Genomic DNA, 14318 nt, shown 5'->3' with positions numbered 1-14318 from the left:
GGCTGCCCTGGAACTCCCTCAGTAGAACAGACTGGCCTCGAACTTAGAGATCCACCTGACTCTGCCTGCCCAGTGTTGGGATTAAAGGTGTGAGCCACCACTGCCCAACAGAAAAGATTTTTCTTAATGCAGAAAACAATTGATAATTTTTACACTCATTCATGATTAGCATGAAGTGGGGACAGGAGAAAAGGGAACTCCTTAACCTGGGATAAGAAGCACCCCCACACACACGCATGCACATGCACACGTGCACACACACTAACGCACACACTAGCACATACACACACACACTAGCACACACACACACCAGCACACACTAGCACGTACACACGCATATACACACATATTAGCACACACTAGCACATACACACATGCACACACACACGTGCACACTCATGCACATGCACACATGCACACTAATGCACACACTAGCACATACACATACTAGCACACACACAAGCACACACCAGCACATACACGTGCATATACACACATTAGCACACACTAGCACATACACACATGCACACACACACTTGCACACTCATGCACACGCACACACTAGCACATACATACTAGCACACACACAAGCACACACCAGCACATACGCATATACACACATATTAGCACACAATAGCACATACACACATGCACACACACACTTGCACACTCATGCACACGCACACATGCACACACTAATGCACACACTAGTACATACACATACTAGCATACACTAGGACATACACACACATACACACACACACACACACACACACACACACACACACTAGCACAGTAGTGGAGAAAACAGTCTTAACTGCGGTTCCTAACAGCAGGACCCTGCCTTACTGTGGTCTTTTGTTCACTACTGTGTGGGAGGGAAAACCTCAACAGGGACACAGGGAGAAAGAATCAAGACTCCTATCAGACGACGTGATTGGCATGTTGGGTTCCACAGGAAATTCTAAAACAACTTACAGATAAAATCCTGTGAATAATTCAGGGGCTCGGCAGCCTGTGTGAAAAGGCAACCATACCCCTGCACACTGGCCATGCACCTGAACATAAGAGGTGCAGGAGTGGAAGGCTGAGGGCGTCCCTGGAAGAGCGTATTAAGTCAGGCTGGGAATGAATGAAGGGCTGACTATGACTGAGCTACCCTGAGTGGGGCTGGGCAGCTTTCATAGTCCAGTGGTGATTGTGGCATTTGTCCTCCCGGTGACAGGGGCTCTGGGATGGACTGGTGTCCAGCAATGGTGTCTCCGGATAAAAAGGCTCACCCCTGAGGAGTAGGACAGGTCCATGCCTCTCTGATGGTGGCAAGGTCCTTGATGGCAGCAAAACCATGGTACACAATAGGGTTGTGACTTCGGGTGGCCCCAGCTATAACCAGCTGTGTGCCCTCCTCCCATTTTTCCATATTTACAAGTGAGAATTTCAAAGTATGTGAGGTCCAGCCCACTTGTTGAGAGTTTGGAGAGGGAAGGTGACTGCCAGTCAGCTCTATGAGGACTCTGCCAGAGGCTCACTTATAGGGTCCACCCATCCCCCCCTGGAGCTGAGGGGTAGATGTGAAAGGACGGTGATCTTGACAGATGGAGTTATCCACAGGCCACTCAGGTGGAGCGGGTAGAGCTGGAAGGTACTTGGCCCTTACCTTAGTGCCACCTTCCTGTAGACCTCAAGGAAGCCTCTGCCGTGTAGACTTAGGTGAGGGCTATCACCCTCCCATTCTAAATGTGTTGCCTGCCCTGGACTTGCACAGGACACACTGTGTGTGTGCTATTTCATACCTGTGGCTGAAGTGACTGACAGCCTAGAGAGAGAATACAAGTCAGCAGACCTTCACTTGTGCATGCAGTGACCCAGACACCATTGCCACGTGCAGCAGCGTCTGGTCCAGGGTGGTGTCCTACATAGCACTGTTGCTGTTGTCAGATGTTCCCTAGGTCTCACCTAGGTCTCCCAGTGATAGTTATTGCCACTTGTGTACTTGTCTCGGGCCCCATGGATATCAACCCAGAAGACGTGTCAGACAAGGTGGCTCTCGCACACGGCACTTGCTCTTGCAGATGTCGCAGTGATCCTGGGTTTGCTTGATAGCAACGTGAGACAAGCATTGTGTGGCTTGCTGCTGGGTTGGCTGTACTGTCAGGAGAAGCGTGAAGTGGGAATGATGCACACTTAGTGTATGTATGATCCCCTTTATCCCAGATACTTGCCATCCCTGCTTCTGGAGCCCTTAGATGTGAAAATGCAACTGTACGTTCAGCCTACCAAAGACCATGATTGAGGAATGCCTCCCACCCTCTACCTGTTGGCTGGTGGGGAGCTGGGTCAGAGAAGTGAGCTGTGTGAGACTACTTGTTGCCACCCAGTGGAGGGTGTCCAGGAAGGACACAGGAACAGGTAGTGAAGCAATCCATCAGTAGCTGGGAGCTGGGAGTGATGTAAGTTACTGGTCAGAGCACCGTCTTCTGTGTATAGGTTGTATCATGTTCTGGAGTGCTATGGCAACCAGCCAGAGCTCTGTGCTCCAACACAGGCCTGGTAGCTGAGGACCAGAACAGAGACTAGGGCAAGAAGAGAGAAGGTGTTAGGGTGATCTTTAAGAGTTCTGGATGGAGGAGGGTAGATGCAGCTGCTGCTAATGGGATGAGTAGGTGGCAGCTGGACACAGCTACCCAGGCTGCAAAGCACAGAGCCCAGACATGGAGACTTGGACCTCCAAGTCAGGCTCTGGGATAGAAGTGGGAAGAAGGCTGCAAAGCCGGAGTTTTCCAGCCAGCACAGAGACCTTCCTGCATGGCAAAGATCCATCAGGAAAAAGGACAGACCCTGCTACCTCCTAGGCACAGTTTCCCAGGCCATCCTTGACCCAGTCCTATTGACAAATTTGGTGGCTTTCCTGAAGGGTCACAGAAGCACATGGTTGGGTCAGATGAACCAGGACCAAACCTCCTTGCCACTTCCCAAGGCCAGATAATATTCCTCACAGAGCAGGCATGGATATGGGATCCTTCTCTCAGGTGTGGACACAGGAGGCCTGTGCAAAGGCTCAGTAAGCTTGAGACTCCTTTTGACGGTCCTGTAGGTGTGCCTTTTCAGGGTCTGGATAGAGGAAAGTACCGTTGATGGCTTCGAGTCCTCTGCTGCTAAGCATGGCATGTGACTCACTGAGAGGCCAAGGCTTATTTCTGACTCAGCACCTGCTGGAACAAGGACTTTAGGGCACCAGGGAGCACAGAGCAGGCAAATGCACCCCAGGAGGACGGTGTGCAGTGGCAGGGGCTTGGCACAGTGCCTGGGTTTTCTGAGTTTTATCTAAACTCACAGTCGTATCTCTGGGTGAGGCTGTTTATCTCCCAGAAGCCTGACAGGCTGAAATTGATTTAGTGTGTGTTTGTTCTGTTCTGGAAAAGCAAGTATGTTTAGCGTAAAAGCGTGTCCACACAACCCCGCCAGATCCTGTTGTCGATTTCCAACCCTTTTTCAAGTGGTGTTTTGTTTTGCTTTTTGGGGGATTTGTGCATCATTTAAAGCAACAGCCAGCCAACTTTTTCACCCCGGTCTTTGAGTGAACCAGCCCTACTTCCCACTATGGAAATGGCGTATGGTGTAGGTAAATCCAGCTCAGACTTGCCCCTTACAGCTGGCATTCTGATGCCAGCAGAGAGCATGCCCCAGCTGTAGCCATTTCTGTCTTCAGCTTTGCAATGTAGGTGACAAGTGTTCATGTTCACACAAGTCCCTTGCACTGTCTGGGTATCATCTCTGGAGAGTGTGTGGCTCCCCTGGGGGTTGACCTGGCAGCAGGTGGCTCTGCCACGCTACCCTCCAGCCTGTGCTCTGTTGACTTTCCTCAGAGTGCAGTGGCCCGGGATTTGAACATAGCCACGTCTAGTGTGAGGCTGAGTTTATGGCTCTCTTCCTATCCGTATGAACCTGGGGTGGGGGTGGGGGTGGTGCTCTGCTCAGGGAAGACCCAGAGGATGCCAGGCTTATGGTCAAGGGCAGAGCTTAGGACTGGGCTGCCAGTGTGGCCCCCATACATGGGTGTACCAGTCAGGAGTGGGCTTTGGTGAGGATGTGGCCAGCTGTGGGCTTAGACGGTGCTTGTGGTCAGGGTGGAATCTGGAGGTGATTTTCGCCTCGCTGTGGGTGGGGTCAGTTGTGGTTAGGGGTCCGTGGGTAAGCTGTGGATATGGCCTGAGTTTATCCAGGTGGCCAATGTGAATAGAGCCAGATTCCTACCCCCCACCATCCCTCCCTGTCTCCTCTCATTTTCTACCCTACCTGGCTTAACTTCCTGTTGGGAAACCTGCCGTTATCTTCCAGCGGGCTAGCCTGGTAGCTAGGGCACATCTCCCAAAAGGCCCATGAGCAGATGCCCTTGGGCTACATCTTCAGGTCCTATTGTCGAACGCCTGAGGCTAGGTTTATACTAATGGCCCCTTAGGCTGAACTCTGAGAGCTCAGTGTCCCTTGTCTCTTGTCCCTTGTCCTTTCTCCCATGATCTTGTTCCTGATACTGCTGGGTCTTCTATACCCCAGCAGGCAGAGCTGGTTTCCTTGCTGACTCACTACTCAAGGAGATAAATGCTGTCCTTCAATGCACATGCTGAGTTGTCATTTGTAGCACATGGCCTTTGGCCCGACACATAGCCGCAGACAGGTAGAAGAGTCACCTCCTTCTGTGGTCTTGGATCTGTAGAAAACATCATGACATTGTTCCTACTGGACAGAGAGGCCCCTGGAAGAAATGCCTCCATGGCCCCGGCTGCACCTACTGGCTGGTGTTTCTGGGAACACAGGCTGAGGTTTCAATTCAGGAACTTTCAGCCTGAGCAGATCACTTCATAGTGCTTTTAAAATAAAAACCCGAAGAAGGGTTTGGTGAGATGGCTCAGCAGTTAAGAGCACTGGCTGCTCCTCCAGAGGTCCTGAGTTCAAGTCCCAGCAACCACATGGTGGCTCACAACCATCTATAAGGGGATCTGATGCCCTCTTCTGGCATGCAGGTGTACATGCAGCAGAGCACTCATACATTAAATAATAATAATAATAATAATAATAATAATAATAATAATAATAATCTGAAGTAAATATTTAAAAATTAGAACAAACTCAAAAAATACATTATCTTCAGATTCTCAAAAAGATTAGTGCCTTGCCCATCATTCCCTGTTCCTGAATTACACCCACTCTTGGTAGTGACCCCAGGTCACCCTTAGCCCTTCCTTTTGTTATACAGGAAGATTAGAGCTTTGCTGCCCTTTGGGGGACACTAGAGACCCTGCCATTGCTGAACACCCTGATTTGCTCGCTCTTTGATTCTATCATGATTTAGCTTCTGAGGAGGGGTCACCCTCAGGCTTAGGATCCCCTGTCGCAGTTTTACAGGGTGCTTGCCAGACAGCCCCTTCCGTGGTCCCAGGGCCTCGGGCTGCATGCTGAGCCTGCTTCTCTCCACCCAGTTTCTCTGCACAGTGGTTGCCATCCTCCTGCACTATGTCTCCATGGCCACCTTCGCCTGGACCCTGGTGGAGAACTTGCATGTCTACCGCATGCTGACAGAAGTGCGCAACATCGACACGGGGCCCATGCGGTTCTACCACGTGGTGGGCTGGGGCATCCCTGCCATTGTCACAGGTAAGAACACACAGCGTAGCTCTGCCAGGATGACCTGTGTTAAACTGCACATTTCCCCTGAGCCACCTGTCTTCTTTCTCCCGACCCCTCTACATTTAGCTGTGTGTAGAAGCATAGCTACTCCCGACCAGTGGGGAGATAGGTCTCTCTGGTCAGGCATGAGCTGCAGGACCAGAGGGCTTGGGGTTCTTTGTGCAGAGCCTAATTGGAAGAAGTTCTACTCAAATCACGGGAGGAGGGAAATGAACAGATGAATAGGAGGGTGAGCCTGTGAGGGCTCAGATGGATGGAAGGACATGGCAGTATAATAGATCAATGTTACAGCTGTATGACATCCGAGTGAAGACTGCTGTGCGCGGATTTCCTTAGCATACTTTGTGCTTGGGGGTGGGGGGTGGGGTGAAGACAGGGTTTCTCTCTGTGGTCCTGGCTGTCATGGAATTTGCTCTGTAGACTAGGCTGGCCCTGACCTCAGAGATCTGCCTGCCTCTACCTCCTGAGTGCTGGGATTGGAGGCATTTGCCATCAGCCTGGCCAACACTTTTCAATAACTATAGAAAACCAACATTTGCCCCCTGTTGAAAAAGATCCACACTTCTGTTCTCAATAGGAGGGCATGAACCCCCTTCCTGGCATGCCCCTGGTTCTGAACAAAGTCTCCCAAGGCCCCTAGGGTTCTGATGTAACTCATCCCTACTCCAAGGGACCCTAAGTGATGTTCATACTCTCAGAAACATGGAGGCTGGGTGGTAGGGGAAGGGCGGCAGCTGCCTCTTGTTGCTTGACAGAGGTGTTATCTTCTTCCAAGGTCAGGTGTCATCCTGAGAATAACTAGAAAATTATTATTCATTCCTTGGTGTAGAAGCCATCTTGAGGTGTCAGTGGAAGGCCTCCCCTGCCACCTCTGTTGATTTCTGAGTGGGAAATGCCAATGCCTCCTGAGGGCTTTGCTACCTAGATTTAGACAGTTCAGAGGTCTAACTTACTCTTCAGAGTTTACTTATTTTTAAAAACATATCAAGATTAAAAAATATCAAGATTATGTTCAAGGGTCCTCAGGCAGATGAAGTTATTAGCTACAGGCAGCAGCTGCCTCCTGGGTCGTAGGAAGTAGCCAGCCCCTTAGTTTAAGGAGTCTGGTTTCTTGGATCTCTGATAAGGGTGTTTTGGGGGTCTCTGAGTGGCCCTGCCTGTCTGGCTTCAGCTCTCCTTCTGGGTAAGGTAGAGGCTAGCCAGGTCTGTGACCTTCACTCTTCCGTTTCTCCAATGTGCACAGGGCTAGCTGTTGGCTTGGACCCTCAGGGTTACGGAAACCCTGACTTCTGCTGGCTGTCCCTTCAGGATACCCTGATCTGGAGCTTTGCTGGGCCTGTCGGAACGGTTATAATCGTGAGTATTGAGTCCCCAGATATACCACTCAGGATACAGGGGTCCAGGTGCTTCAGGCTCAACAGTTCCTTGAGGTGGCTGGGATGGCAAGAAGGACATTCCTTGTAGTGACAGCCAGCAGTTTCCAGGCTGCTCTGGGGCCATATCCTCAAACCCCCAGGTTCCATTGCTCATTTCATGCCCAGTGGATGACCTCCATGTATAGATGGCCTAGAGTAGCAGGCTAAGGCTGACCATAGCATGGACTTGCTTAATCCAGCTGAGGCCAAGACCTCCTGTCCGCCCCCCCCCCAACACACACACACCCCAACATGGATAAAGATATGTGTTTGGCTGGGGAAGATCCATTCTGGAGACAGCAGAAAAGTCCATGACCAGAAGCTGCCGTTCTTGTTTCCTAGATCAACACTGTCATCTTCGTCCTGTCTGCAAAGGTTTCCTGCCAAAGAAAGCATCACTATTATGAAAGAAAGGGGGTTGTGTAAGTCGGGGCTGAGTGGGTGGGACATATCACCCACCAAGCCAACTAACTCACCAGGTCCTTCAGCTGGCCCCTGAGAAACCCCAAAGATAGCAAGTTCATGTTGGGCAGGGTCTCATGAAAGTGCCCATCCCCCAGCTGGCTGGGCTGTTAGCCACATACCTACCAGGGAGTCAGCCTGGGGGTTTAGGGCAAGCACCGGAGTTCCAGGGTCACAGGTGGCATGGATGTGGGAGATGTGGTATTGACTAGCCAAGCAGGGAGGGGATGACAGTGGGTTCAGGCCCTGAGGTAGTCTGGGCCATAGGAACAGGAGGAAGAAAAGGATCATGGGTAGGAGAGGTTAGTGTTGGGTGACATGTTCAGGCTGGGAATGGTGGTGGTACTGGGGCCTTAGGAGGGAAGGAAACCCCCGGATGTAGCTTAGGATGGAGCTTGTATCTGTTTGTAGATGGGGGATGAGGACTCACCACACCTCATAGAATTGGCATGGTATCCAAGGTGAGAAGAGGGTGACCCTAAGGGGCACTGGAGGGTGCCAGCCCCACAAAAGTACAAAGGGTGGGAGGAAATAGAGTCCCGGTACAGAGGCTGCAGCTTCCTGCCTGCATCCACTTTATCTCCAGGTCTCACTCTGACCCTACGTCACAGCCACAAAGCTCTTCTACAACCCTGTGGAGGGGATGTGCTGGTGTCATCTGCTTTGACTAATGGGGTGACTGAGGCAGAGTGGGGGAGGTATTTGCCTGAGTCACGTGGTAGTCAGGCTCTGTCTGCCTCCCTCTGGCCTTAGCCACTCTGCTCTGGGTTTTCACATTTCAAGAAGCTAGCATGAGCCATGCATAGTAGACACTGGGCCCGAGTCACGGGTATTGCAAGTATTGCAGTATTGCAAGCAGTGGCTCGTGGTGGTGGAGACTCATGCCTTTTTCTTTTTAATTTGTTTTAATTGAATTTGTCTTCTTACGACTACATTTCCACCAATACAACCCCTGTCTGCCTAGTCTGTGGTGGAAGCTAGGCTTGGGGTGGGTTTGTGGGTGGGTGGCCAGACAGACACACACACGACAATGACGACAATCTGTATGAACCTTCCCACAGCTCCATGCTGAGGACTGCCTTCCTCCTGCTGCTGCTGGTCACCGCCACCTGGCTGCTGGGACTACTAGCGGTAAACAGTGACACTCTGAGCTTTCACTACCTCTTTGCTGCCTTCAGCTGCTTGCAGGTGGGTGCCTGTTGAGTCGCCTGTGACCTCTGTCCTGGGGCAGCGGGCAGTGAGAAGGCGGTGGGGAGGGAAGCCTCAGTACTTGCACACTGAGAGAAGGAAGCCTATGTTCTGTTTTTCCCCCTGGCCCAGCCCTTCCCAGCCCTGCCCTGGGGCTTTGAGTCTGTCAGGACTTTACCGTGGCTTGGGCAGAACAAAGCTTGGTCCCTGGTTCACCACTGTAGGGTGGCTCAAAGCCCATTGGTGTTCTCAGGAGGTAGAAGTACCCTTTATGTTTCACCCCAAGTACTGCCTAGTAAGTTTATGGCATAATGTTGGGGGCCCCTGATGGCCCATAAGGCTGTGACTGCTGTGTTGTCCAGGTGTCTCAGTTGCTATAGCTTCTCTGTGAAGAGAGCCGTAGCTCTCCCTGGAGAGGAAGACTATGGTGGACCTCAGGGCATCTTCTGAATGTGTCAGCCAGACTGCTCTGAGCTAGGTTTTCCTCAGTGGACAGCCAGGAGCCTGGTGCAGCGGCATCAGGACCCTGAGAGTCTCACTGACCTGAAGCCCATCTCTCTCCAGGGCATCTTTGTCCTTCTCTTCCACTGCGTGACCCACAGGGAGGTGCGGAAGCACCTGAGGGCGGTGCTGGCCGGGAAGAAGCTGCACCTGGATGACTCGGCCACCACAAGGGCCACTCTGCTAACGGTAGGAACACTGGAGACCCTTCCAGTCCAGGCCTGGGAGCTGTGAGGACCAAACAAACTATGCTCTGTGGGCCTCGTATATTAGCACACACAACAGGGCAGAATCATCCTGGAGACATCTTTGCCCAACTGTAGCCCTGAATGCAAGGGCTTTGGAAGCTGGGGCCAGGGCAGAGATCTGTAACATCCAGAAGCAGTGTCCACAGGGAGTGAGGGGTTTCCACTCTGTGTGGGTCAGGGAATGTTCTCCCACAAGGCTCCACTTTGCAGTCCTGTCCACCCCTCCCCCGTGCTATCATGGAGGCTGCTCCGGAGCAGTGCAGACCTCTGGCTTCTGCTCACCAATAGCTTCCTTCCTTTCTCCGCTAGCGCTCCCTCAACTGCAACAACACCTACAGCGAAGGGCCAGACGTGCTCCGCACCGCCCTGGGCGAGTCCACGGCCTCGCTGGACAGTACCACCAGGTTAGGCCTCCGTACTCACCATTTTCTTAGGGGTAAACGATGCCATGCCTTGAACCCTGATGCCCAGTCTGCCCCATCTACTGGAGGAGGAGGTTTTGTCAGTCACTGCTGTTGATAGAGAATCTTCCAGAGTCTCATGTGGCCTTCCTGTGACACGGACAGCTCATCACTGTCACTCTGAGACAGTGCTGGGCCTACTCCACTTCTACTTTATTTAGGGATGAAGGGATCCAGAAACTCAGTGTGTCTTCTGGACCAGCACGTGGTAACCATGGAGAACCAGACATGTCCTTCATCCCTAGGAATTCCAAGAAAGCTCATGGTATGGTCCTCCCTGCAGGCACCAAAGTCCCCTGTCCTTTTTCACCCTCCTCCCCATTCGTGACCTCTTTCTTGACCCTCTGTCCTCTGAGATACTGGGCTGTGTATACCCTGGAAAAGCACTGGTGGCCTCATGCTCAAAGTCGGAGTCAGGACCTGAGCTCCTGACTCTACGCTGCCCCTGCAGGTCGTGACTCTGACTCTGATAGTGAGCTGTCCCTGGATGAGCACAGTAGTTCCTATGCTTCTTCACACACATCAGACAGCGAGGATGATGGTGGAGAAGCTGAAGACAAGTGGAATCCAACTGGTGGCCCCACCCACAGCACCCCAAAAGGTAAGCAGTGGAGAGACACAGGTCAGAGTGACTGTGAACAGTGGGCTATGGTCATACCTCAACTCTGGCTGGTGTCACCTAGGATCTGCCCAACAGAGAAATAGCCACACAGGACAGCTCAGAGAGGAACATGAATCCCAGGAATTTGCCCACACCATCCACTGGGCAGTGGCAGAAATTTGGGGGCTTCCACAGACTATTATTGTGGAGGGCTGGATATGGCAGGCAGAGAGCAGGCTCTCAGTGTTGGGTACACATTATCCCTGGGTCTGCAACATCAAGATGTGGCCTCAGTGTCTCCATCTTTAGAGTATGGCCTTGCCAGTTCTGCAAGCCAGAAATGAGGTCAGGGCCACTCTTGGGGTCTACCATGCCTTGGGTATTATGGGGGTGTGGCTGTAAGTCACAGAATGTCAATTCTTATCACAGCAGATGCTCTAGCCAACCATGTCCCAGCTGGGTGGCCCGACGAGAGCCTGGCTGGTAGTGACAGTGAGGAGTTGGACACTGAGCCCCACCTGAAGGTGGAGACCAAGGTCAGCGTGGAGTTACACCGGCAGGCGCAGGGCAATCACTGTGGCGACCGGCCCCCTGACCTGGAAAGTGGGGTCCTGGCCAAGCCAGTGGCTGTGCTTAGCAGCCAGCCCCAGGAGCAGCGGAAAGGTACCTCAGGAGATCCCTGCTGTCTGTCCCTGGAGTAAACCCTCTCCCAGCTCATAGGACAGGGGCAGGAGTCCTTGTTCAGCAGGTTGAGAGGGATTCGATGGAAGGTTTGGGTGGAGCCTGGGCAAGTTGGTAAGAACCAGGCCAGGCTCATTTACTTGCTCAACGCCATCTGTCCCCTGCTGACCCACTGCACTCGAGTCTCCCTGGGCTGACTTGGTGGTTGTCTCCCTTCTCCCAGGCATCCTGAAAAACAAAGTCACCTACCCACCACCACTGCCAGAGCAGCCACTGAAGTGCCGGCTGCGAGAGAAGCTGGCTGACTGTGAGCAGAGCCCCACGTCCTCCCGCACATCCTCCCTTGGCTCTGGTGATGGTGTCCATGCCACTGACTGTGTCATTACCATCAAGACTCCGAGGAGGGAGCCAGGCCGTGAGCATCTCAATGGGATGGCTATGAATGTACACACAGGCAGTGCCCAGGCCAACGGCTCTGATTCAGAGTAAGTAGCCTTGGCTTCCAGGGCTCTGGGAGGGAGGGAGCCAACAGCTTTTCCCATCCAGGGTCCCTAGAGCCCCGAGGCTTCCCCTCACACATGACTTAATGACTTTGGATTCATGCAGTTGCCACCATCACTGACCCTTCCACATGCCTGGCAATTCTTCCCACACACAGAGGCAGTAATGAGACTTCAATTTGAACCATCAGGAAACCATGAGGCCCAGTCAACCCCACAGACTGCCAGTCAAGCCTTCAGACTTTGAAGTCTGGGACTGCTGCCTACGGGGCAAGCAAGGTCCCTCATGTGAGGGTCCCTGCAATAGCAGCTGGCTCTACGCAGAACGTCCAGATGGGAAGTTCTTGGCCCTCATAGGAGCTCGGGCCCAGACTCTGCTACAAAGTGCCAAAGCCGCAGGCATGTCTCTAGAGGGAGGCGTAGACTTCATTCAGGCTGGCACAGCTCCGTCCTTAGACTGAAGACAGAATCTAAACCATGCTGTACAGGAGGCCCTACCTGAAGCCATTGAGCCTGAGCTGGACCTGGTGATCACTATACCAGGCCCTTCGACTTGCCAGGGTTCAGAGATACTGGACACAGGTCAAGGCCCAGCTGTCCCAAAGGCCTCTCCTTGTGGTACAAGCTCATCGTCACCAGCCTAGCAGTGCCTCTGCAAAGACATCCCGTGTCTTAAACTGCTGTTTAAAAATTGTAAATACATATAAATCTTTCCCTGGACTTGGGAGAAGATGGGAATCTGTGTGTATTTTACACTGTTCTGACTTTGCAGACACTGGAGAGCCATGAAATGGCATCTCAGTATATTGCCCACAGAAGCTTGCACAGTTGTACTTGAATCTGCAATGAGTCAACACAGCTGGTCCCAGTGCCCAGGTAGGGAGCATATGGGCTGTGAAGTTGACGTAGCTTCTGCAGCTGCTTCCAGCCAGGGAGTGTGGGTGTTCCGCTGGCCTTTGGAGCACACAGCACATGGGCGTGTGCTCAGCTTCATGGATCAGGACAGGGCTGACCTGAGAGGAGTGGGCGCCATAGCTGATATGAAATCCTGACCGCTCTGCCACCCCCACCTGTGTACCCGCTTCACTCCTGATGCAGTGAGGCTGCTCTGGAGCCCTTCCCATCAGCCCAGTGTGGATTCCAAGGGAGCCCTGAGGTCTTCCACGTTGTCACGTTCCTTCCTTCCTGTTTTACTTCTCAGACTCCAGGGCTCTCTAGGCAGGCAGGGGCTCCACCCCCGAAATCTGACCACTCTGCTTCAAATGGCCAATTGTGCAAAGAAACAAAGCCAGAGTGCCCGCTTTCAATGGTTACCAAATTCTTTTTGGAATCTCACACCAAGGACTGCTATGACCGGCCCACTGAGAGCCTGGAGTTCTTCAGACACGTTTACTTCAGCGTGGATTGTTGTTTGAAGCAGGTGTCCAAGCACATGAGGTGTACAGTTGCTCGGAATGGGGAGCCTAAACACGGGGCCAACGGCCAGGGCTTCTCCACACGATGTGCTCTCATGAGCATACAGGACTGCTAATGGCGGACTGGTGAGAGGAAAGCCTACACGACATCGACATCGTCTGAGGTCACTCACTGCCAAGAGGCTGAGGGAGGCCCAGGTAGCCTGAGGACGCAAGGATACACAGAATGACCAGCACAGGGGAGTTTCAGTCTCCAGGAGGTGGAGCACTGTGACTGCTCACAATTCCACAATCCACACCACCTCAGAAGGTGAAGGTTTTAATTTGATCACAACTGTTATCAAAAGAAAACCTGTCAGTTTTAAACTGTTTTTTTTATGACCTAAGACTTTATAGGTTCAACACTGGAGATTTTTAATAGGTGTATTTATTACTGCTCAGCACTGGATGCCAACACAGGTGAGATGGAGCTATAATAAATTAAGATTCTGGATTTGTACCCATGCTATGCTGGGTGGTTACTGTTCCCACTGTCCTGCTCTCTAGGGCAGCATGGGCGGGACTGCTGAGGACAGCCTCAGGCCTCTCCTGGGATGCAGGTGGTGGGACCATGGAGGGCTGGAGGGTTGTAATAACTTTCTATTTATACACAGACCTGCCGTGACATGGGAGGGCCTGCCCAAGTTTTCTAGTTCTTCAGTCTGGGCCTTTTTTTTTTTTTTTTTTAAATCAAATCTGAGAATTTAAAAAGATTTATTCTGTGTTTCCATGGGTGCTTTTAACCACTGGGCTGTTATCACTCCAGCCAAGGGGACACTGAAAAATAAAGAAGGTGCTTGGTTAGAGATCAGAAAAAGGCAATCAGTGCCCTCAGGATCCTAACAACTCTCCACCCGTTTGAGGCAGGGTCTCTCTGAACCTGGGGTTCATGGTTGGTTGTTTGCTTGCTTGTTTGGCTTTGTTTTCCAGGTAAACTGGAAGCCAGCAAGCCCCACTTCTGTCTCTGCTCCTTGAGGAGATGGGGGTGCAGGACACAACAGCTTATGTGGGTGCCAAGTCCAAGCTCTGGCAAGCACCGTTAGCCACTTCCAAATCTACTTCACTGCCTTTTGGCTTTGTTTTCTTTTCATTTTTTTTTTTTTTTTTTTTTTTTTTTTTTTT

General features: G+C 52.0%; 1 protein-coding gene across 4 annotated transcripts in view; it reads left to right on the top strand.

The window, feature by feature from the left end:
* Celsr1 (cadherin EGF LAG seven-pass G-type receptor 1) overlaps positions 1 to 13656 on the top strand; it is a 136049-nt gene extending 122393 nt beyond the window's left edge. Inside the window, exons 25-35 of one of the 4 annotated variants that reach the window (XM_076911833.1) lie at positions 5478 to 5652; positions 6929 to 7041; positions 7443 to 7522; positions 8624 to 8750; positions 9315 to 9440; positions 9809 to 9903; positions 10122 to 10225; positions 10412 to 10561; positions 10994 to 11224; positions 11466 to 11727; positions 11901 to 13656. In XM_076911833.1, coding sequence (XP_076767948.1) covers positions 5478 to 5652; positions 6929 to 7041; positions 7443 to 7522; positions 8624 to 8750; positions 9315 to 9440; positions 9809 to 9903; positions 10122 to 10225; positions 10412 to 10561; positions 10994 to 11224; positions 11466 to 11727; positions 11901 to 11925 — 1488 coding nt within the window. In that variant the 3' untranslated portion in view covers positions 11926 to 13656. Of the gene's footprint in view, positions 1 to 5477; positions 5653 to 6928; positions 7042 to 7442; positions 7523 to 8623; positions 8751 to 9314; positions 9441 to 9808; positions 9904 to 10121; positions 10226 to 10411; positions 10562 to 10990; positions 11225 to 11465; positions 11728 to 11848 lie in introns of all 4 variants that reach the window. The other 3 variants (XM_076911835.1, XM_076911834.1, XM_034517509.2) reach the window with 3 other exon arrangements.
* The last annotated feature ends 662 nt before the right edge of the window (positions 13657 to 14318 follow it).

This window comes from Arvicanthis niloticus, chromosome 13, assembly GCF_011762505.2.
Source record: "Arvicanthis niloticus isolate mArvNil1 chromosome 13, mArvNil1.pat.X, whole genome shotgun sequence".
Taxonomy (NCBI): domain Eukaryota; kingdom Metazoa; phylum Chordata; class Mammalia; order Rodentia; family Muridae; genus Arvicanthis; species Arvicanthis niloticus.
Note: the sequence above shows the minus strand (reverse complement) of the source record. Positions and strands in the feature narration are given on the sequence as shown.